This window comes from Podarcis erhardii (genome assembly GCF_964252035.2).
Source record: "Podarcis erhardii genome assembly, chromosome: 10".
In the NCBI taxonomy this organism is placed as follows: domain Eukaryota; kingdom Metazoa; phylum Chordata; class Lepidosauria; order Squamata; family Lacertidae; genus Podarcis; species Podarcis erhardii.
The window spans coordinates 40,029,446-40,054,813 of NC_138500.1; the positions used below are offsets into that span (position 1 = coordinate 40,029,446).

Below are 25,368 nucleotides of genomic sequence, written 5' to 3' on the forward strand. Positions count from 1 at the left end.
TAGTTCAAAAACTGATATTTTATTATAGATAAAATAATAAAAAACACACTAAACTGTGTGTATGGCAGATGTAATTGCATGCACGGACATTTGTCTGCACTGTCTAGCCGCAGGGTGTCCCAAGCAGACCCACACATCTTTCTCTCTAAATTTGCAAGTTCTTATGGGACATGACAATTGTCTGTTCATCATGTGTTCACATCTATATATGGTGATAGCCACAGGATGGGGAATTTTAAAGCAGCCATAACATGGTAAGTGGGTCTGTAATTTTACCCTACATAAAGGAACCAAGGCTCCCTGCTTTCCCTCCCACACAAAAAATCGTTTATAGATGAGTTACCACATGGCAACAACACAGGTCTGTGTAAACTCAGAGAAAAGCCTTGGGAAGGTTTATTGCAACCATAGTACTGCCTATCCCTAACCCATTTCAAAGTCCACTGATTTCAAAATTGGACAGGTTTTATTATGGTAAACACACAAGAAGTGAGATTGTCTGACAACTGAATCAATGCATTAGATTACTATTTGGGTATGCTTTCAATAATGGAATGTTTGAGGCTTGGAATATGTTGTTCATATATCTGTAAAATACTTACTTTGCTTAGTTTAACACTATTTAACACTATCATTTAAAATGATACTTCGCTTTACCCATTTCACATAAAATAGCATATAACTTTTGACAGTTCTAAAGATAACCTGTGAGAGAATAAGTCTAAGCTGATTTAAGGTGAACTGATTATCAGATAAGCAACCTACAAACTAGAATGAAGAGAATGTTAAACAAGATTCCGAAAGGAAATCCAAGTTGATTTACAGGCAACCAGATTCTATAGATATGAATATCTGTTATTTAATGTAAGTCATAGATAATCACACAGCAATGTAGTTATGAAGGTGTTCTTAGCTGAGCAAGTACATCCTATTATTCTGAAACTTTGAGGAGACCATACTGAAACAGCTTATTATCATCTCTCAGCTGCATCAGTTTTCCATACAAAACTAGCCCCATATTTCTGCAAAATCTTTAGCACAGCATTTGAAGGAGACACTACCAGCAGTGACAGATGCACACATACCCACCTTTGGGATTTTCAGTGATTTTCTGAAATGACTATCTACAGCAAAAAATAGATGGCTGTGTCCTATGCAGAAGCAAGGACCCTGAAGTGATGCTCTAGCTCAGGGTAGTTGCTTCTGTGCTTACAGATCAAAATGTTGTGCTGGTAAAATAGACATAACAATCCTTCCTAATTATTTACTGAGTACTGGAGCAAAAGTATTTTTTATTATATATTAAGGGAAAAATATATAAACTGAGGGGGAAATAAGTTTTGACAGTCACTTTTTAGAATTATGATTATTTCTGAAAGATCATCTGGTACATGGAATCAGTGATGCCCTTATCCGCATTAAGATTACACAGTGCTATGGTTATGTTTCCATAATAAAGTGTTTTGACCTTTGAATCTTACTTTTGTGAACTGTCAAAATGTTGAAGAGAATTTCCTTCATTGCTTTCCATGATTTGCTTGCTGAACGTGTTTCTCTGTAGACTGATTAATACGTTATCTTTGCTTTCCTCATTGTGATTACGGGAATATTGAATAATGTCCTCTTGTCTGTGTTCTCCATTTTTCCCCATTCCAGACACTTTCATGAAAGAGTTAACGGACATAGCCTGAGTGTGGCCAGGAGCACTCCGTCTTTCAGCCATAATGAATGAGTCCTGCTTATTTTGTTTTACACCACTTATACCGAAGTTATTATGTTCTGTGATGTTAATGGCTTCTTGGTTCAAAGGATCTGTCCATTTTCCTGGTTCCTCTCCTTCAGTAGCGTTTAGAACTCCATATTCATGTGCGTAACGGTGCTCGCTACTTAGCTTCATCAGCTTCTTAAGATACCAACACTGGAGCTGTACAGCATCTGCAGAGAATTCACTTTGGGAGGGGGAAATGTTAAAAAGCATCTATTGGTTCTAAAATAATGAAACTTTCCCCCATTTTAGTTATGCTGCCCCATAAGAAACAAAAATAATAACTTCCCTGCAGTTTCAAAGACCAGAGATTGTCTAATTAGCCAAAGGTAAGGGAAAAAGCCTCCCTGGGGAGAGCAAAAGCCCCCAAAGTTTCAACAATATCAGGCGCAAATGCCAGTTTGGAACAATTTCTGTCCAAGCTGAACATATGACCAGCTGAGACCCTCAATGGGGCCAATAGATACAAATTGTCCTTTAGTTAGAGATTAAAGCCATAAACAGAAACATCTGAAGACCTGAGAAATTTCACAGAATTAAGCTTCCTGATAGAAATATGTGAAATATTCTAATACACAGGGTAGCATCTATTCTATAAAACTTTAAAACATATACTTTGATTTTGAAATTGTAGGTTTTAAATGTGCATATAGCACTATTTCACCAAAGTGGCTAGAATATTACTCTTTGCATTTGTACATGTCAAATTAATGACATGTAATCTTGGGTTGGTCTTAATAAGGTATAATGTGTCACTGTGCCTGTTTATCCCCCCCCCCCAAAACACCATACCTGTTAATTAGTTATTTATGTACCTTTCACTTTTTGTCTGAAGGAGCCAATGTGGTGGCTTACAAATAAGAAACACAAATATTAAAAACTAAAATAACCAGGAAAAGACACTTGAGAATCACATAAATTATATAAAATCAGCAGACAAGAATAAACTAAAAGCATTTTATATCTCCTTCCTGTGCAAAGCAAAATCAGTAGCAACTTTGGATTTGCAAAGCTAGCTTCCAAATGTCTGCCAAACAGTGATAAAAGATTGGGCCAGTCAGGCTACCTTTAGGAGAGAATTCCATAAAGGCTGCGGCACAACCAAAAAGACTCTGCCTTTGGAAAACACGGAGCAGTGATTTATTCTTCATTTTATAAAGATCAAGCATTAACCGAAACAATTTGGTATTATTATTTTTGGAACACTGTTGCAAAAAATGTCTGTGGTAGTATACAGATTTTCATAAACAGTTAATAGGATATGGTATTGTTCCACTTATCCCTGCCTTTTAAGACTAGAGATGGAAAATGGAGTAGGTTTATCTGTCAAACAGAAGAACTCTATAAGGGGCCAGACGTGGGATGTTACTTTGAAATTAAAGTCAGTTTGCATTACAGTTGTAAAATTCACTAGAATGTGTATTAGAAAACATATTAAGTGATGCAATTTCAACTGAAAACATCCCAAATGTGGCAGAAGATGCTTTAACACAGAATATTTCATCAGTCAATCTTTTCTTATCTAGGGAGCACTTCTGCTGCCTTCTCTACTTTTCAATGTATTGCAGAATACATTACTGAGTGATACAGTAATGTAGTGACTGTAAAGCTGGTTTCACTCAAGTGAATCTCTAGAATTACAAACCTAGTTTTAGTTGTTTCTAATGTAAAGTACCCCAAGTTCAATTTTTGTAATGTTCTAGGATTGCAAAGAACCAAAGCTCTTGAGGGCTGGATATAGCTTTCAGGTAATTTTGCCATACAAAATAGTTCTGAGAGAATGATTCGCATCACCATTCAAGAATAAGACAAGAGGTGATGCTGGATTCTAACATTTCAGCTTAATATACATATTATTCAACATTAATTATATCATTATGTAAAGAAGCAATATTACTTTAAGTGAACTTGATATTTTTTATTATACCTATGGAAATTCTGACAAACTTTAAAGTTGAATATAGTTTACTATGTTGTGCTTTTTTACTTGAAAGATGGTGAGATATTATCTTGCTTCACAAGCAAAAGCATTTTGGATTTGTTTGTTTTTTAAAAAAGATAATATGTATTGTATAAGGAAAAGTAAAAGATGTGACAAGTACATATTCAAAGAAGCATAATGTAATGCTATATAAATTGACATATACTTTAATATCATTATTGTTCCAGTCTAGTTTGCAAAAGGCCTTTAACTCCATAAAGAGTTTTAATGTTTATATTTCTTCACTTATATTTCCTTTTATAAGCTTTTATGCCATTTTCATCTGTTTAAACTAGTAACTGTTTAAAAGGGTTTCAACTTCCATTAGTGTCTTTTATTTCCAGGCATCAGTACAAGAGCCTGTTGAAAGCCAAAACACTGAAACGGAAGTGCATTTTAGCATAGCTACTTACAACTAAGTGTGAAAAGATTAACTGACAGACAGAGTAATTAATTTTTTTTTAAGCACATAATTCTTAAACATGGGTAGGCTAGGCATAGTGAATTTGAAAGCAGGAACAACACAATTTAATTGAGCAGCTCTAGTGTATGAAACATGGATTAGGAAACCTAGCAATGATTACCTTTGGCAGTTTACATACTTGAGGTCATACCTACAGGGCCTCATAACTTAGTGAGATGTCAAACAGACAAGAAGCTTGCTTAGTTTTTATGCTGTTCGTTAGGCATGTTGCATTAAGGCTGCAATCTTAGGCACTCTTATCTGGGAACAAGCCCTGCAGCACGACCTGAGGGCTTATTTCATTTAAACATAGGATCATGCTACATGACACTTAATTTACATGAAACAGAGATCGGTTTAGGCACACATAGGGGGGGGTCATGTGTGATTTTATTATATGAATTTTATTTTCCATATTTAGAAAAAATATACCACACCATCAGGAAATTAGAGAAAGATGAGAACTCAGTAGCAAAGCACATGTTTTTCATGTAAAGTGTTCCAAGTTCAATTCTTGGAATCTGCAGGTAGAGGTGAGGAAGAATGCTGTCTGAAACTCTAGAAAGTCACAGGTCATCAATACTGAGCTACATGGTCAAGTAGTCTAACTCATTATAATGGCAGCTTTCTATGGATTACATTCTCTTTGTGGAATGGCACTATTTTTATTACGGTTCTCATTATTGTTGTTTTGATTGTTTTACAGTGCAGTCCCATGCATGTCTATTCAGTTTTGTTGTTAGTCTCTGTGGATTCTTTTCAGAAGCACACATATGAAAATTAAATAAATAATGCTGGCCCATTTCAGAAATTAAAATATGTCTCAGCATTTTTCATAATGTAAAAGAAGAACAGTTAACTGATAGATAAGACACAAGTGGTCTATCTTAACCAGACAGCTTCCCCCCTTTCCATTATAAATCACACCCATTTCTTTTCAGTCAGAATTTTACCTCATCACTTCAGAATTGTATGCTATCCTATGACCAGATTACCATTGCTGACAACATCACACAACTGAAATTCTGCCTATTACCTTTTCTTTACAATAAGGAACAGTCTAGTGCAGGAAAGATTTAGCAAATGTGTCTCAAGTCTTCTAAGCAAACACTTTCCCACTTTGTTTTACAGCGCTTCAAATAAGAACTCATGTGCTTCTCCTGAGTGAGGTGAACACTTTAGGCTCTGTTCAGACACTTAATCTATGTGGTGAGGCATGCAAGGAAAGGAGTTACACTGCACACATGGTAAGAGCACATGGGCACTTCACACCTACAGAAGACTACTTAAGTAAAGACACGGTCTTTGACAATACAGTACTAATTTCCTCATGCATATATGTCTACAATAGTAGATAGCATCCTTGCAGTGCAAAGTAATGTCATAAAACAACTGATAAAGTCTTAAACACAGTGAGTGCAATCTAGCCACAATTAAGCTGTTTTTAGGCCCATTAGTTTAATGGAAGAGTAAAGCATCTGGTTAGTTTAAAAACCTTACTAGTGGCTTTGTTTTATGAAGCCTTGAGGAAGAGCTAAATCCATCTGGTACATTTTGAGACTGTTGTTTTTTAAAAGGTGTCACAAGGCATGAATTAATTAAGTAAAAGAAAAACTGAAATAGATATTTTAGCAACTTTTCACCTTAATGTGATTCTGATGGAGCACAGAAAGGCATATCAAAATGCTGAATATACTTACATTAACCTAGTTGTGGCTTTTTTGCTGACTAAATCAATTTTTTGAATCTGAGCTTGACAAAATGCTGCAAAGCTTCCTGGCTGTGCTTTTTTCATCATTCTTTCATTTGCATTTTCTGCATCAGATTTTATGTTTTCATCATTAAGCACATTCAAACTGGGAAGAACTTTAAGTAAAGAGTGCCTTTTAAGATGAAAGAAAGCTATGTTAGTGCTAGAATAAACACAGTTTATTATCATCTCTGCTGTAAGGATGATGGTTAGGAAGATGCATTTTCTTGTTTAACTACATAACTATTTACTTGAAAGACAATAAAACATTTTGTGATTCTTTAAAGATGAAACAATGCACTTCATTTGATTATTGGACCATATATATAAAGTTCTGAGCCAAACCAGGCAGCAGCTCAATACAAGGGATAGAGGTAAGTTTGGGTCTCCTGACATTTAAAACAAAAACAACCAGAAAAGTAGTTATGGGGTTGCCCAAGTTGGATTAGGTGATGATACTGGGGAAAGGGAGTGTTAAACTCTCCTACTTCCCCCTTGCTGCTTCGTCGGTTGAAATTTCACCCTTGAAGCTTCAAAAAATCCAACTGAGGGGAGAAAAATATATGTGAATCGCTATCTTTTTCTTTCTCTTGTGGGCTGCTTCCCTGCTATGATACTTCCCTAATTGAAATTGCCCCTCTGTAGTTTCAAGAAGGTCAACTGAGAGGAACAGACAACAGGTACATGCCTCACTTTTTTCTTATACATGGGCTGGAATTTTAAATTTGTTTTATGGGAGAGCATGGTGGTCATTTTGGGCACTGCAATTTCACCCCGAAAAAGCACTTTTGGGGGGGGCCGCGATCTCGTGCAGGTCACTTGACTCACGCAGGAGCATGGCCCTGGAATACAGTGTACCAGTTTTTCACCTCAACATGTTGGATGGTATGCTCATGATGACCTAAGGCAAATAAAGAAGCCCTTGCTTGTTTGGGAGCTCCTTATATGTATTGGGGATTCCAAATCAGGAATTCTGGAAGCACAGTAATTTTATGGTTGTTGTTTAGTCGTTTAGTCGTGTCCGACTCTTCGTGACCCCATGGACCAGAGCACGCCAGGCACTCCTGTCTTCCACTGCCTCCCGCAGTTTGGTCAAACTCATGTTTGTAGCTTCGAGAACACCGTCCAACCATCTCGTCCTCTGTCGTCCCCTTCTCCTTGTGCCCTCCATCTTTCCCAACATGAGGGTCTTTTCCAGGGAGTCTTCTCTTCTCATGAGGTGGCCAAAGTATTGGAGCCTCAGCTTCACGATCTGTCCTTCCAGTGAGCACTCAGGGCTGATTTCCTTAAGAATGGATGCGTTTGATCTTCTTGCAGTCCATGGGACTCTCAAGAGTCTCCTCCAGCACCATAATTCAAAAGCATCAATTCTTCGGCGATCAGCCTTCTTTATGGTCCAGCTCTCACTTCCATACATCACTACTGGGAAAACCATGGCTTTAACTATACGGACCTTTGTTGGCAAGGTGATGTCTCTGCTTTTTAGGATGCTGTCTAGTTTGCCATCGTCTTTCTCCCAAGGAGCAGGCGTCTTTTAATTTCGTGACTGCTGTCACCATCTGCAGTGATCAGGGAGCCCAAGAAAGTAAAAACTCTCACTGCCTCCATTTCTTCCCCTTCTATTTGCCAGGAGGTGATGGGACCAGTGGCCATGATCTTCGTTTTTTTTGATGCTGAGCTTCAGACCATATTTTGCGCTCTCCTCTTTCACCCTCAATAAAAGGTTCTTTAATTCTTCCTCACTTTCTGCCATCAAGGTTGTGTCATCTGCATATCTGAAGTTGTTGATATTTCTTCCAGCGATCTTAATTCTGGCTAGGGATTCATCCAGCCCAGCCTTTCGCATGATGAATTCTGCATATAAGTTGAATAGGCAGGGAGACAATATACAGCCTTGCCGTACTCTTTTCCCAATTTTGAACCAATCAGTTGTTCCATATCCAGTTCTAACTATAGCTTCTTGTCCCACATAGAGATTTTTCAGGAGACAGATGAGGTGATCAGGCACTCCCATTTCTTTAAGAACTTGCCATAGTTTGCTGTGGTCAACACAATCAAAGGCTTTTGTATAGTCAAGGAAGCAGAAGTAGATGTCTTTCTGGAACTCTCTAGCTTTCTCCATAATCCAGCGCATGTTTGCAATTTGGTCTCTGGTTCCTCTGCCTCTTCGAAATCCAGCTTGCACTTCTGGGAGTTCTCGGTCCACATACTGCATAAGCCTGCCTTGTAGAATTTTAAGCATAACCTTGCTAGCGTGTGAAATGAGTGCAATTGTGCGGTAGTTGGAGCATTCTTTGGCACTGCCCTTCTTTGGGATTGGGATGTAGACTGATCTTCTCCAATCCTCTGGCCACTGCTGAGTTTTCCAAATTTGCTGGCATATTGAGTGCAGCACCTTAACAGCATCCTCATTTAAACTTTTTAATAGTTCAGCTGGAATATCATCACTTCCACTGGCCTTGTTATTAGCAATTCTTTCTAAGGCCCATTTGACTTCATTCTCCAGGATGTCTGGCTCAAGGTCAGCAACCACACTACCTGGAGTGTACGAGACATCCATATCTTTCTGGTATAATTCCTCTGTGTATTCTTGCCACCTCTTCTTGATGTCTTCTGCTTCTGTTAGGTCCTTACCACTTTTGTCCTTTATTATGGTAATCTTTGTACGAAATGTTCCTTTCATATCTCCAATTTTCTTGAACAGATCTCTGGTTTTCCCCATTCTATTGTTTTCTTCTATTTCTTTGCATTGCTCGTTTAAGAAGGCCTTCTTGTCTCTCCTTGCTATTTTTTGGAAATCTGCATTCAATTTCCTGTATCTTTCACTATCTCCCTCACATTTTGCTTGCCTTCTCTCCCCCGCTATTTGTAAGGCCTCATTGGACAGCCACTTTGCTTTCTTGCATTTCCTTTTCATTGAGATGGTTTTAGTTGCTGCCTCCTGTATAATGTTACGAGCCTCCATCCATAGTTCTTCAGGTACTCTGTCCACCAAATCTAAATACTTAAACCTGTTCCTCACTTTCACTGTGTATTCATAAGGGATTTGACTTAGATTGTATCTTACGGGCCTAGTGGTTTTTCCTACTTTCTTCAGTTTAAGCTTGAATTTTGCTATAAGAAGCTGATGATCTGAGCCACAGTCAGCTCCAGGTCTTGTTTTTGCTGACTGTATAGAGCTTCTCCATCTTTGGCTGCAGAGAATATAGTCAATCTGATTTTGATGCTGCCCATCTGGTGATGTCCATGTGTAGAGTCGTCTCTTGTGTTGTTGGAAAAGAGTGTTTGTGATGACCAGCTTGTTCTCTTGGCAGAACTCTATTAGCCTTTGCCCTGCTTCATTTTGAACTCCAAGGCCAAACTTGCCAGTTGTTCCTTTTATCTCTTGACTACTTTAGCATTCCAATCCCCTATAATGAGAAGAACATCCTTCTTTGGTGTCACTTCTATAAGGTGTTGTAAGTCTTCATAGAATTGGTCAATTTCAGTTTCTTCAGCACCAGTGGTTGGTGCATAAACTTGGATTACTGTGATGTTAAGAGGTCTGCCTTGGATTCGTATCGAGATCATTCTATCATTTTTGAGATTGCATCCCAGTACAGCTTTCGCCACTTTTGTGTTGACTATGAGGGCCTCTCCATTTCTTTTACGGGATTCTTGCCCACAGTAGTAGATATGATGGTCATCCAAACTGAATTCGCCCATTCCTGTCCATTTTAGTTCACTGATGCCCAGAATGTCAATATTTATTCTTGCCATCTCATTTTTGACCACATCCAACTTACCCAGGTTCATGGTTCTTACATTCCAGGTTCCTATGCAATATTTTTCTTTACAGCATTGGACTTTCCTTTCGCTTCCAGGCATATCCGCAACTGAGCGTCCTTTCGGCTTTGGCCCAGCCGTTTCATCAGCTCTGAATCTACTTGTACTTGTCCTTCGCTCTTCCTCAGTAGCATGTTGGATGCCTTCCGACCTGAGGGGCTCATCTTCCAGCGTCATAACTTTTATATGCCTGTTGTCTTTGTCCATGGAGTTTTCTTGGCAGGGATACTGGAGTGTCTTGCCGGTTCCTGCTCCAGGTGGATCACATTTGGTCAAAACTCTCCACTATGACCTGTCCATCTTGGGTGGCCCTGCATGGCATAATTCATAGCTTCTCTGAGTTATTCAAGCCCCTTCGCCACGGCAAGGCAGTGATCCATGAAGGGGAATTTTATGGTAGGGACAAACTTATAGGATCCCCCAGGCCAGCATAAAAGTAACTACAAATAATAGCTATTCAAGCCATATTCTTTATAAACAATTACAATATCACCAAATTTAGACTCAATCTAGCCAAGGTTAAACACTTTTAAGTTCCATGGACTTCAATGGAAAAGTTAAGTATACGTTGAACACTTTCTTAACTGAAATATACCATCAACCTGATGGACAGATTCCCAAGGAAAAACAATGAACTAAAACCACTTAATTTTGGCTGGCTCATATTCCTTGCTTCTATAAATAACAGCACAGCTACAACAACAGCAAAACGTTTCTTTTTTGTTGTTGTGCAATAGTATTAGGTGATAGCACTAAACTGATAAGTCCACACTGCATGTGCAGGTCTATTAGAAACAATGTTGAATAATGATATATTGAAAAGATGCCATATCAAGTTGATTAATGTTGGAAAGTAAGGTTTCTTAGAGCCATGGGATCTTAACACTAGTTTTTCCAGCTGGGTTTCTCCTAGTGGCGGCTGAATCAATATTTCATTTAGTGAAAACTTCCTGGTGAATATTCTGTCACTTAAGAGGTTCTATTAATCATTACTGCAATGAAGCACTTTCCCCCTAGGAGTGCTCAAACTGATCCCAGGGTTTAATTTCTAAAAAGTGATTTCTTAGTACTTCAGCTTCCTCAGTGTTATCACTGGCTGGACATGAAAGTAGGAAACCTATTGGGAAATTTTACAACTAATTCCTTTGTTGGTATCAAGGGGTTATGTAAAGTTCACTGAAACATATTGCCTGAAGTTATAGTGAATGCTGAATTCAACAAATCCATACTTTATAGTATCCCGTTAGATAAATTAATCTCTTGTCCAATTATGAAAGCTCAGTTGGTCAAATAACGTTGGAGGACCTTGATGGCTCAGGAATTTCAAGGATTTTTAAAACTGGGCTTGCATGGAGCAGCAATTAATTATATGTAATATCAACCATTAAAAACAATATAGCTACAAATGGTAAGACAGTTATGTTGTCATATAACATGCACTACTTTAGTAAAATTACTTTGTCTTTTACAATTACAGTACCAGTTATCTTCATCATGCAATAATATAAATACATATTCACAAGTAATGCTGTGCTAGTCAATTTCTACATTTTTCTGCATATATGTTGCCTCATCTGCACCTGTCATATAAAACATGTTTAGAACAAGGGTCTGCTCTTTAGAACCAGTACTCATGGTGAGATCAGGAATGGATCTCGGGCTCATGGTACCCTCCTTGCCTGTTACCTAATTACATACAACAGTTAATAGCTGACCGATATATTGTGTTTATTCAAAAGTTGGATCTCCCTGATCCTCTGATCTAAACACTTCTAGCATGATCCAAATTTTTGTGGGTTTCCAACTTTGTAGGGAATGAAGTTCGTCTCTCTCTGTGTGTGTTTGCATATATGTGTAATATGACTTTCAGCTGAGCTGATCCATTTTTAGAAAAATGGGTTTTCCAAAGTGAGTCAGCCAAGTTCCATGTGGAAAAGAGATGATTGAAAGGAATCTGAAAGCATAACCAAAACAAGCATAGAAAGGAATGTGAAAAAGGAAGGAGACCATTCTAGCTTTAGAGATATCTTACAATTATTTGAAAACCAAAAGAAAATTTTATACAAGGTAGAATGACATACAAGTCATTACTAAGAATGGAAATGAACAGTATAGCTTGGTTATCATTGTCTGCTTCCACATGAACCCAATTTGATTGGCATTTTAAATTAGACTGGAAATCACCTAGCAATTGCTAGTCTACATAAACAAGTATCAGTATTGGAGATAGAGCTACCATCATATACAATAGCAATTGTACTTCCAAGAAACAGGAAATACCCTTTTACAGATCTATTTGTTGAGCCACTTGAAGTCCAAAATGAACATGACTTTTTTCCTTTTTTTTGTAAGGACACCAGGGAGAAGCAAATAAATTAAATAAAATGGATGTTTGAAGTGGATATAGTTTTAATAGCATTGATTTTGAGGAGATAGGATACTGTATTTATGAAAGTCTGATGTTTCACTAGATTCCTGGATTAGATGCTATGAATCTGACCCTGGGTTGCTGAGAGAGCTCCAAAGAGCAACCCTCAGATGCCATCTCATTCATCCAATGTTCTGAGCAAAGCTCAGGAGATGCTTCCTAATGAGATGCTGATCTACCCTGTCAGTGCTGTTATTATGTGCAGGGTCTGTTGTTGTTAGTTTAGCCTCTTGGTGAACTACAAGAGAGGTAGTTTTAGGGTAGTGTGAGCAGTTTGGCAGCACTGGATGCAGAGCTTTATTGGGTGCTGCAACAACAATGTAGAACCAAGTTTGAGAGGCAGGGGGTACCAAATTTTAGGCAGTGTTGTATAGGGAAACACTGAAATTTGAGAGCCCAAGTCCCCCACCGACTGGAGAAAGAGGAGACCACCAACTTGGATGGCTACAAAATTGGCTTAGGCAAATTCATAGAGGTTAAGACTAATAGCCATCCTCACTATGTAATACCTCCAGTTTCAGAGGCAGTATACTTCTTGGCACTGAAGGATCCAGACTAACGGAGTTCAGTGAGATTAACTCCTGAGTAAAAGTCTGCACAGGCTTGCAGCCTAAGTGAGTTGAACTTAGGTCCTGTTGAAATCAGTGGAACAAGTTAGTCAAGACCCACAGAAAGCACTAGGAATTAATTGTAATTAACTTGACTTCTTTTCTGTGCAAATAATGATTGTAATCATAAGTATTGGCAAATCTTTTTTTCAGAACAAGAGACAATCATGGTTTTGTTTTCACATTCCCTTTCATCTGTGATGTATGTTGCTTCTATAAAACCTTTGGAAGAAGGGAGAAAAGGAGAGAGGAAGTGAAACAGCTCCCCAAAAGTACATTTCACTATTATTTGGTTAAAGGCATAGCTGGCCACCCTAGAGGAAGAAAAAAGAACAAAATCTCAGCCACCATACTGATACTCAGCACTTGTCACAATCTCTTACTCTCATCTGGTTACCTCCAGTTCTCTTCTTGAAGAAGTGGATTTCCTTGCAAGGATAATTCTGTTAGGCTATCACAACCAGCAAGCCACTGAATGACACTGTTAAGATCTGCATTTGTTAAGAAAAGTACAAATAAAATAAATGGAATAATTCTTTTATTGCTGTTGGGATCACAACAAATTATTTTCAAATAATTGTCAAATTCAAAGAAAATTAATTAAATCAAGTTCATCGTTCCAGAGATTATTAAATGTCATCACTAAATGCCAACCCATTTCACCCCTCCTAATCATTGCAACATAGATTATGTTCACCATATTGGATTGTTATAGGGTCCTAATTTGGACAAATTTCATTTGTTCATTTAGTCACTCTGTGAAATTTATTGCTCTTTTTTCTTTTGATTTACCTGAACACTGGATTTGCATGAATGCTATTTGGTATGCTGTTTATCTTTGTTATATTGGTAGATGCCCGACTAGTCTTTTTTCTTGGCTAAGGACAGTTGTCACTCACCAAATTCAAAATCCCTTGGCTACTACATGAAGGCATAGAAACTAAACCAACCAAGGCTTAATATAAAGTAAAAATATATAATTACAGCAATATAAGGATACAAAGTAATTTTGATTGCCTTATCAAAGTAAGACTCTAAATCAGAATGAACACACAGAAGTTGTAGATGCTATTAAAAAACAACAACCAATGGTGTTTTAATTTGAACTGTTGTCAATTATGTAGTAATACGTATTTAAGTATTACTTAGATAAACTACCTATGATTAATGGTTGAGGAGAAGACCTTGGAATTGCCCACTTGCTCTCTACTTTTCCATTGTCATTAACCATATAAAGGCTTCTGTCAGCATCACCATTAAGTATTATTCAAGCTAAGCAGGATTTACTCTTAACCAGGGTTATATCTGGGTTTCAATCCTGCACAAGAGCAAACTCTCAGCACTACTCAGCACCTCAGCCTCAGCCATGGTTAAGCATAGCAAAGATTTGTGTTGGTGAAGAGATAATGTGATTCTGGGAGTACAGAAAATTTGTATACCAGCTCTAAACTCCATGCTTAAGAGCAGTGCAACAAACAATATAGGCATTTTATAGCTCCCTCTGTATATGTGTCAACAATCGGACTGACTTATATTTTACAATGCAGCATCTGAAACTCATGATAACAAATGTCCCTCCCATTTATCTTTTAAACTCACCTAATAAGCAGTTGTTACTGATATCTAGCTTTTCCAAAGACACACACGAAAAAAGAGGTGCAAGTTGAGTCAAACTGAAAGGAAAAAAACCAACATTTTAATAGAAAGTCAATGCAAAACTATCTTAACCATGGGAGTGAAAAAGATGGAACAGGTATTACAGAACTATACCTTCAAAACCCAAATATTTTTGTATCATTTGGTAGCAAACTGCCTGTTAGTTATCCAAGGTGCTAGAAGGTAATTGTAACAGTTTTCCATGTAATAACAGATAACATTTATCAGGCTTCAGGAAATACCATAAGAACTATGGTTTTCAAAAGTAATGAAATGAACTTCCTTAGAGAACAACAAGCAGTTCTGTGGAAGGTTTAGTTTCCACATAATCCCCTTTAGTGGATGCTGCTCTTGGGACAGAACAAAGGTGATCTCTTCCAATCAGTGCAGTGGAGATACTGCACTCTTATCTTAATTATTAGGATGAGAAATAAATGATGCATACATTGATTATATGCAATCTATTTGGCACACTTATTCCTACTTTTTTCTTAAGATTCCTCCCCCCCACCCCACAGCTAAATATAAAAGCAAGAACACCCACCCTTGTAACTTAGAGACACTCTGAACCTCCTCATACAGATATTTACTGCTTTAAGGAAAGCTTGGTATTAAAAAGAAAGAACCCTACCCAAAGAGATTTGTAATTGTAGACATATTGTGCCTTGCACCATCTGTTTGTTTTATAGTATATTTAACTCAAGCAGCACCTGCAGTTCTCAGAAACTGCTTCCCATGCAAAAGATTCTTAAATGCATGACAACACAACCTTGCAGCCATTAAATTTCCAAGATGTTATTCCATTTAAAAATATACGTATTGCCTTTCTTTTATTTGTCTCATTACTGCATGAGAGAAAGGCTTTCTTGTTATACTAACAGAAGGAGGATTATTGACCATAGTATTTAGAGTTGAAGGCTGCAAGCCAGCAGCTTTGCAATTTTTGGTGGAAGTTTCACAGTAATGGGTCAAAGCAACAGCTAAACATTTTCCGGAACACAGAGTTGACAAACATTTTGATCACTAAAAGCTCAAATTGTGGCCATCCTGGGTTACAGAAGTTAGTCTGTTTGAAATACTTTGGCAATAGAAAAGTTAGATTGTGGTTTAATGGTGTCTCCTGTTCTTATCAGCTAAGTCTTACTCAGAGTAGACCAGTTGGAATTAATGAAGCTAAGATAGTCATGTCCTTTAACTTCAATGAATCTACTCTGAGTTGGAAACCCCACCAAATCTCTGGGCAGTATACTGCTAACTTTTAAAATGCTCTAACGGAATGAGAACAGAGCACACAGTAAAATCATAGATGTAGAAGAACTCTGTATGCAATACATCTTATGTTGCTTGTTAATAATGGCATTTAGGGTGTCATAATTTAGAGAACTGGATGTCTTACTTGCCATTCAGATCTAAAATTCTTGTCCTGTACTATACAAGGCAAATCCTTTTTTTCAGTCTGTCATTCTATAGCTTCCTTTTCACTGGCGGTCTTTGTCTTTTTTTTTTTTCTTTTTCTTTTTAGAAAATTCAAACCAGAAAGACAAAGGACATTACAGAAAACTTAATACCACTTGACCTTGTCCCACTAGCCCTGGGCATTAAAAGGATATAAATTACAAAGACGACACAGAAGTAAAAGATATTTTTTTAAAGTCCAATAGCTTCCTTTTTCTGGTATCATTTAAAGCCAAACAGTCGCAAAGGCAGGACAAAGACAGTCTGGGAGACTTATATGAAGAAAGCAAAACTGAAACAAACTTGAAAGTTAAATGCATGTGGTAGTGGGGGTTGGGGAGGAGAAGCAGCAAAGTGCTGAAGTGTATACTCCAAAATATACACACTAAATATACACACATTTTGTCAAAATCCATTTAGTGCACTTCTCTGCAAAGCAGATAGGTTTTTTTATGGATGCTCACAGATTTTTCTTCTGTGTTATGCAATTGACTTATCTTGTTTATTATTCAAAATAAAATAGCCGCTTTTGCTGAATTAAAGATGCACAAGTGTTAAAAGAAAAAGGCAGCACTTCATATTGATAAAAAGTAATAAAATAAAATGATACTTGATCATTACATAGTACATCTTGTAAAATATTTGCTTGGGTCATGTTTCAGACAAAGCAAAGGCATTTTAAGTAAAAATTCAAGGAGAAGTTTAAACATATGTTTGAGGCTGTGATCCCATGCCCACTTACTTGGGAATACTGTAAGTCCCATTAAACTCAATGGGTCTTCCTTTTGAGTAAACATATATGACTCCACTGTATATTTCTTAAACAATCAATGGTACTTAAAAGAGGCAAGTCTTAGTAGTGATCCAGAGGTTGCAGCTGGTGCAGAGTGTAGCAGCTAGGTTGCTTATGGGGGCAAACTACCACCAGTTTATAAGACCCTGCTTGGGGGATTTGCACAAGCTGCCAATCTGTTATCAGGCCAAGGTCAAGGTGTGGGTACTAAAAATATAAGGAAATTATTAGTTATATTATGCTTTGTAAAATCACAAAATTATGTTGGTATTTTTTATTTTCCTTGTTTGACGATAGTTACCTTTTAAAATACATTCAGTAATGAGTTAAAACAAATAATTATTACGGTAGTAAAACAGGCGGCGCGAGTAGTTTTGCTCGGTGCGTGCGACTGGCCCAGCCCCTCTTTCCTTTTCCTCTCTTCTGCTCTCCCACCGGGCGCCTGAGGGAGAGTTACTTAGCGGTTCTGAGGAGCCGCTGTTGTTTCGGCAGGGGAAAAACCGCCGCCCGCGAACCGCCGAGCTCCCTCTCTCTTTCCAGCCTCTCTCTCTCTCTAGCTATGGCCAAGGAGGAGAAGAAGCCCTTCAGCCAGTCTATGGCCGAGTGGCGGAGGTTCATCTACAACCGCCAACAGCGGCGAGTTCCTGGGGCGAACGGCCAAGAGCTGGGGTGAGGAGGGCGAGCGAGCGCGCGCGTGCGGGGAAGGGAGGGGAGGGGAGGGGGCGGCCGGCACGAGGGGCGGTGGGAGGCGAGGCGCGGCGGGCACTTGCCTTGCCCACCACGCATCTCTCTCCTTCTCGGTCTCTCTCCCTCCCTCAGCTGGCGAGGGGGCCACGAGGCGGGCAGCAGCAGCAGCAACGGGCCGGGAGCGGCTCTTAGAAAACTTCCTGGGGCAGGACCCCGGTATGGGCCCCCCCAATATTTTTTATAAGTCGGCGCCCCTGAGCTCAGGCCAGGTTACTTGAGAGACCATCTTATCCCTTATACAACCAATAGATTGATGTGGTCTGCAGGGGACTTTTTTTTTTTTTGCAACTTTCAAAGATCTCAGAAGTCAACTCCACAGTAACTCGGAGAAGGAATTTTACTATGGTTTTCCCTGTTTTGTGAAATAGCCTTACTGTCACTATATGACAGGTGCCCACTATCTGCACTTTCTGGAAACAACTGGAGACATTTTTGTACCGTCAGACTTTCCCAGCTGGATAAATGGGTCTTTCACATGTATGTCTAATTTGTTAGGGTTTAGTCTTGTTTTAAATGCATTTGCTATAGCTTGTCCCTGCTGTGGAAGGACATGTGGATCCAGAATTGGCCTCCACAGTCACTTACGGACTCACTGTTAAAACTGTGTTCATGGAAGACCATCTTACTCGGCTACGAGTGATCACCAAAGAAGAAGAATGCTCCCCAATCTCTTAACAATGGTTCAGAGATCTGGAGAACTCCTCAGACTTGCACACTTCCTTCCCTTCTCAACCTCATATGCTCCTCGGTCCGCCTTCTTTTCTAATTATTCCTTCTCTTTTCAGCATTAGCAAAAACAGAGTTTGAAATCACAGTTAGAATCAGTTTTCAAATGCTTAATTTGAAGCTCCCTCTCCTGAGCTAACCATGGTTGGTGCTGAAATAGAAGGGAAGGGAAAAGAATTGAAAGCCCGAAAGGGAAGGAACAGGAGAGGGGTGCTCTTGCTCTCTTAACCACGGAAATTCCTACATGATACAACTTATAAAACTTGATGGACAACTACTTTGAAAAGGGGGGAAGGTATTCTGCTTAATAAATATATGGTACATATGGAAATATTATTATTGTTATTATATATTTTTATCCCACCTTTTCCCCTGATAGGGACTTGAGGCACAGATAAATAAGGACAGCTTTGAAATATGAAAATATGTTCTTCTCACATCATGCAGATATAATGTACTTCATTCTTTTAACAGGGGCAGTCATCCAGATAAACATACTGTTCTAATTTTTAATATGTGCAATGCTTTAAAAAAATATTACGAGTCACCTATCAGTATTTTGTCTCCTAAAACTTTAGTAGGCATCCATGTTTACCTTTAAAAATCAATTATTCCTATTAGAAACTAAAGACCTGTTATCATCTATTAGTTGCAAATTAGACTTTCCTACTGGAGCTTTATTTTTAAGGAATATATGGATTCACAATCCTAACATTCATAGGGGCTTCCAGCAGTCAACAAAAAGGAAATGACACTCACTGCACACTCTTAAGAAGAAATCATACAACTGCATCAGCTGCAGGATAAAAGCAAAGGAACAGCTTTTCTTTCAACAGCTTACTTCATTACATTCAATCCTTCTGTACAGAACATCCAATCACTTATGCCATAGCAAAAGCATATGGAGCTGCTTAGAACATGGCCACATTGGTAAAGAAACTACAAATATCAACTACTGAACTACTACATTTTTTACTACTTTAATCATCCATTCTGCTGATATTGTCATCCATTTCAGCTATATTTATAGTCATGCCTATCCACTTCATCCTCATTCTCACTTTTGCCCAAACGATTTATGTTAAAGATGTTGACACATACAGCAGAGGTACGGGAAGCTTTTCCTGCTAGAAATGTCAGCCAAATATCCACTCAGCTATTATGACAGAGTGCTTCCTTCCACACAACAGGAAGCACTTCACCAGCTGTCAACTGCAATATACAGCAGCAAAGGGAGGGGAAAGAGAGAAGTCACACAACAGGGTTCAATATGTATGAAAGGCCCATGGCTGTATGCTTTGTATGTAGTAGGACCCAGACTTGATTCCTTGTATTTCCAGTTTTAAAAGGGTCTGAACTTTATACAGTGGTACCTCAGGTTACAGACGCTTCAGCTTACAGACTCTGCTAACCCAGAAATAGTACCTCAGGTTAAGAACTTTGCTTCAGGATGAGAACAGAAATCGCGCGGCAGCAGCGCAGCGGGAGGCCCCATTAGCTAAAGTGGTGCTTCAGGTTAAGAACAGTTTCAGGTTAAGAACAGACCTCCAGAACGAATTAAGTTCTTAACCCAAGGTACCACTGTAATCCACCCCCCCCAAAAAATATTATGTTATTAGTTTTACCTGTTTTGTGAGATAAAAAGTATCTGTAGCAAAGGCAGCCAATATGTAGAAAGCTTTTCCATTGTTGAGATGCTGTTGTCTTCCAAGTATAATTCTCTTAGCAAAACATGATTTTCCAGGCTGGGGAACTAAACATAAATCAATAGCATATTAACATATTATTACAGCACATTGGCTATCATACTAAAATGACTAAGGCTGCAATCCTATTTGCAGTTACTGCAGCATAAGTTCTTAATAGGTTTTTGAAATATTATTGTTCATTTAATATGCTGTGAGTCACTTTGAGCACAATTTTGTGGGGAAATGGCATGCAAATAAACAGTTGATGTTGTTACAAACACACACAGGTAGAGAATATATATAAAAATGGGACCAAAATTAAATAAAGGTGCTTCAGTCTCTGATGTTCCTTTGAAAAACTGAAATGTATACTCACTAATGTATATAGTGACCATTCAACAGCAGCAGTGGGGGGATATGATTCTGTGTACCATACATGTGCATACAGGTGTGTGTGTGTGTGCATGGATCTGCCCAACACTCCTTTCCCAACACATTATTTCAGAAATAAGATGAAATTTGAAGTCTTATAAAACAGGTAAAGGGGTGACGCCATGTGATTCCCTCTCAGGATGATCAAACAAAACCTTATGCATTGATAAGAATGGAGCACTCCAAGTGTCATCTTAGAAGAGGCAATGCACCTTCTCTATTGAACATGAAGGAATATATTATGTAAAATAATGTATGCTGAGGCACATAAATACATCTTTAGAAACCCAAAGTGTGCTTTTTATTCAGAACTACTGGTTTTTCTCATCTGCAAATATAATCAACTGATAGTGTTGGATGCTTCAGACCTTCCACCAAGTGGATAGAGCAATCCATGGGTGGAGGAGATCTGCTACCAGAGAAGTCTTGGGAACAGTGCACAGGATATTTAGAGGTGACTGCTATACCAGAGAAAGCTCACTGTTGCATTGCTACCAAGTAACAATCCAGCAGATTTTCCTCAGAAGAACATGTAGTCATCTGGTTGGCCACTGTAAGAATACAACTGTGTCTTTGGTCTGATCCCTGAATGGGTCTTCTTAAGTTTTTTTTTTTTTAAACTATACCAAGCTTAAAACTGGCACAGCTATTTTTCTTCTCATTTAAAGCAACGAAAAGAGAAAAATGAAAAAGCAAAAAAGAGAAAATCGGGGTGCCTGGCATGAGCCTAGAAAACAACAATTCCTCTACCACAGACTTTCCCCCATGCCTAGAATTGCTCTGTAAGACTTCTTTAATTGGATAACAGCCAAGGTGTTGTAGTTTTTTTACCTCATTGAAGTTATTCCCTTGTAACTTCAGAATTTGAAGAAGGCCACAATTTTCAATGCCATCAATATGAGTAAGATGATTAAAGGAACAATCTATATACACTAGAGTAGGAGTATGAGATAGTCCTTTGGTGCTGATCAATTGATTGTGATCAATAACAAGTCGCTGAAGATTTTTCAATGACTCCAATCCACCTAAAACGTAAAGTTACAATATTTCAAAGCATTGAAATAAAAATATACATTGGTTTTGACTTAAGGAATCAGAAGTACAACAGGCTTATATTATATACATAAAAAACAAGTATGCTGCCTCTGTTTCCATCATCATACTAAATAGTTACTAAGCATGAGAAGGCATTAACATATCTAGTCCATAATATGATTGTTTATCGAAATCTTACTTATTTTTGAAATTAGTAACAAGTCATAATAGCTTCCCATCAGCACATTTTGTATTTTATTCTCCATTTGTTAAAACCATGTAGCATTCATAAACCATTCATAAACACCCCGTATTCTTTGTTTGAAGGGAAGTCGATTTATTTCTTTGCTGAATATTTATGTTGTATTTCCATTCAACAAATTCTCAAGGAAGCTTGCATGATCAAAAATACAGAACGCTTAAATTACATCTAAAATACATAAAATTAAAAGACATATTAACAATAAACTATATAAGAGCAACATACAATCACATGACAAAAAAAATGAAAATAAAATCAGGACTGATAAAATGGCCTTTGCCTAGTGCTGGAGTGACATTAAGAAAGGTGCAAAGCCAAATATTGATATGCAGTTGTAATAATTTTTATTGGGACCCATGGAAGGGATGGGGGGAAGTCAGGAGATTCAGAGTAATCTCAGTATTTGGATTCTGAATTGATGTTCATTGTGTGTTTATATTTTTAAGAATCAAATAAAAAAAGTATTTTTTTTAAAAAAAGAAAGGTGCTAAGTCAGGTTGCAAAAGAATTGTCCAGATCAGGACACTACCAAAGAAAAGGCACTTTCTCTAGTAACTACCTGCAGCATCTCACCTGGTGGGTCCAATTAGAGAATGACATTCAGTCAAGTTAGCTGTGTGCATGTTGTTTGTGCACCCTTACATCATAGAAATATGACATGAAAACATAATAAGAGACTGCTGGATCCATTTGAATGCCCCTCCAGTTCAGGGTTCTGCTTTCACAGTTGCCCACTGGATGCTTACAGGAAGCCCATAAGCAAGACCTCAGTGCACATAGCTATTGTTGTTAGCAATCCTTTCATAAAGTCATCTCATCTTTTAAAGGCATTCAAGTTGGTGGCCATCACTACATCTTGTGGGAGTGAATTTCAACTTTAATTAGACAAAAAGCAGAGTGGGAAAAGCACAGAACAGTGAATAACAGATACTGTTAAGAAATCTGTAGGGTGGAGGCAGGGGAGATATTTATTTTCTGATGATTCTTTTGTGCCAGAAACATTGGTTGCCATACATCCAGATTTTCCCGGACGTTTCAGCAATTTCCACCTGGGCACCGTTTCTGACGACCGAATCCTGTCTATGTCTGGGAAATTCTGGATGTATGGCAAACCTAGCTATAACGTACAAAGTGGTGTGTAGTGTTAAGTGATGCTTTCCCAGTTTTTTTGTTTTGAAATGAAAACAACATTTTGTGACATGGCATATGTGCTCGCTGCTTGCTTTTTGTCTGCAAAACACTGATGGAGACAGAGGAAGAAACTAAAGTCAGTACGCTAACCTTTCTATTTGAAGTCCGACTGTTTTATGGACTGAAAAATCCATAGTGCATGCCTGCAATATGCACTAATACAAATGTTGCCACATATGGTTCCATATAACACTTTGATTATCCATTATTCAAAATGATTTTTTGTTAGAATTAGGGACATGATCTAATGAAGAAATTTGCATGTGTAGTAGAGAACTATGTGTGCCGTGGAGACATCTTGCTTTTACTATAGCTGTTCCTACTGCCAAGTCACAAGATGTTCTTAAGCTTGAACTACAAATAGGCTCATCAGCTCTGGGAATTGCGAGGCTGAAAAGTTTACTGAAAGCTTATTTGGACTGAGGTCCAAGTTTCAAACCAGGAACTATGCCTTGAATTTCAGTTTAAAATACCGACAAATATATCTGCTGACATGAAAAAATAGATCCAATATTAATATAGCAATCAGAAGCAAATATCCTACTATCTATAACCAAATGCCTCTACACTGAGTACCAATCCTGCATTTACTCACTTGAAAGTAAATTGCGGTGAATTCAACAGATACCCATTAGACTGTACTGTTAAAATGTCACAAGTTCTGCATTAAATGAACTAACTTTTCTCAGATTTTTTAAAACTAAGAATCAGACTAGACTACTGGTTTAAATATGATTTCCACTAGGACGGATTTGGGTACCATTCCTCAATTACTAAAAAATAATTTTAAGTATACTTCTAAATTTAAACGCAACATTGCAAGACAGCGGTTTGGAATCTGCTGTTAAATAATTTGGAAAGCTAACCTGCACCACCTAGTGGATTTATGGAATATAAAAGAGTTATTTAAATTTGTCAGTTACAGATAGGTAGCCGTGTTGGTCTGCCATAGTCAAAACAAAACAAAACAAAAAAAATCCTTCCAGTAGCACCTTAAAGACCAACTAAGTCAGTTCTTGGTATGAGCTTTCGTGTGCATGCACACTTCTTCAGATACACTGAAACAGAAGTTTCCAGACCTTTCTATATAGTGAGAAGGTGGGGAGGGGTATTACTCAGAAGGGTGGTAGGAATGGGTGATTGGCAGATAGCTGTGATGAGCCTGTTGAATAAACGGACAAAGAATAAACGGACATAAATCGGACATCAGGAATCACAAGACAGAGAAACCAGTAGGAGAACACTTCAATCTCCCAGGACATTCTATACAAGATCTCAAAGTAGCTGTTTTACTACAAAGGAATTTCAGAAATAGACTGGAAAGAGAAGCTGCTGAATTACAACTTATCACCAAACTTAAAACCATGGAAAAACCTGGCCTGAACAAAGACCTTGGATTCTTATCTCATTATACATGACAAAGCCATTTTTCACCTTTTCACCCCTTGCTTCCTCCTGTAAGACCTATTGCAGTCGTTAAGAGTCGTCAACAGGCTCATCACAGCTATCTGCCAATCACCCATTCCTACCACCCTTCTGAGTAATACCCCTCCCCACCTTCTCACTATATAGAAAGGTCTGGAAACTTCTGTTTCAGTGTATCTGAAGAAGTGTGCATGCACACGAAAGCTCATACCAAGAACTGACTTAGTTGGTCTTTAAGGTGCTACTGGAAGGATTTTTTTTGTTTTGTTTTGTTTTAAATTTGTCACTTTGGATTCATTTTTTTCCTTAGGAAAGTCCAGTTATCATCCCCTCCTGCTGGCATAAAGCAGCGGACCGATAATAACAGTATATCTAATAACAGGTTGAACTCTTGCTTGGTGCATTATCTGTTAATTTTTAAAATAAATCTTAGGATCACTCAAATCACATTGTAAGGGGTTAAACTAAATGTTTCATCAGGAGTGGCTGTTGTGGTTGTGCTCTGCTACCATCCTAATATTGGGGTTGCTGCTATTTATTGGAATGGCGTCATGTGATGCAGGGGGGTGGAAAGTGTTAGAATTGTGTGAGCACACCAGAGGAAATACTGGATTAGTTCTGACTGTGTGCCAGTGCTGTCCTGGATTCACCTGCTTACCTGGTAAGTGGTAGCAATGCTTCCCCGCCCACTCCTGTGTTCCATTAGTAATCACATCACAGTGTTTTATTAAAAATGAAAACAGGAATTTCTTTTCCTGGGGCTAATAATTGGTATATGTGTGTCAGAAGTAACAGTAGGGAGGGAAGGGTTAAGCATTTCCTTCCCATAGGCTCCTTGCCTGCTATTAATTTAAAAAAGAGCATGTGCACACACTATCTGACAAGTTTTCCAATTATACATTTTGTGACATGTGTAGTTTAGCCTGGTCTTTTTGGGGGGCATGGGGAGAGGAATGGTTTGCAGGTACTGAAGAAGGTGTGGAATTACTAACACTTCAAAAAAATAAAATAGCATACTTTCCTGTTTCTGATCCCCTGTAGAGTTGGAAGGGACCACAAGGATCATCTACCCCATGCAATGCAGGAATCTTTTGGTCAATGTGGGGATTGAACCAATGACACTGAGATTATCTTTGTG

At 38.2% G+C, this 25,368-nt stretch overlaps 1 protein-coding gene across 5 annotated transcripts in view; it reads right to left on the reverse strand.

Moving 5' to 3' along the window:
- The window catches only part of LRRIQ1 (leucine rich repeats and IQ motif containing 1), a 100,246-nt gene that overhangs the window by 62,326 nt on the left and 12,552 nt on the right, over positions 1–25,368 (reverse strand). For all 5 annotated transcript variants that reach the window (XR_014160612.1, XM_081878185.1, XM_081878183.1 and 2 more), the window contains 6 exons: positions 21,149–21,342; positions 19,823–19,950; positions 14,420–14,493; positions 13,218–13,311; positions 5,910–6,092; positions 1,482–1,949 (listed from right to left, as the gene is read on the reverse strand). Coding sequence is in view for 4 of the 5 variants with exons in the window: in XM_081878185.1 (XP_081734311.1) it covers positions 1,482–1,949; positions 5,910–6,092; positions 13,218–13,311; positions 14,420–14,493; positions 19,823–19,950; positions 21,149–21,342 (1,141 nt within the window). In the remaining variant the exon portion in view is untranslated. The remainder of the gene's footprint in view (positions 1–1,481; positions 1,950–5,909; positions 6,093–13,217; positions 13,312–14,419; positions 14,494–19,822; positions 19,951–21,148; positions 21,343–25,368) is intronic.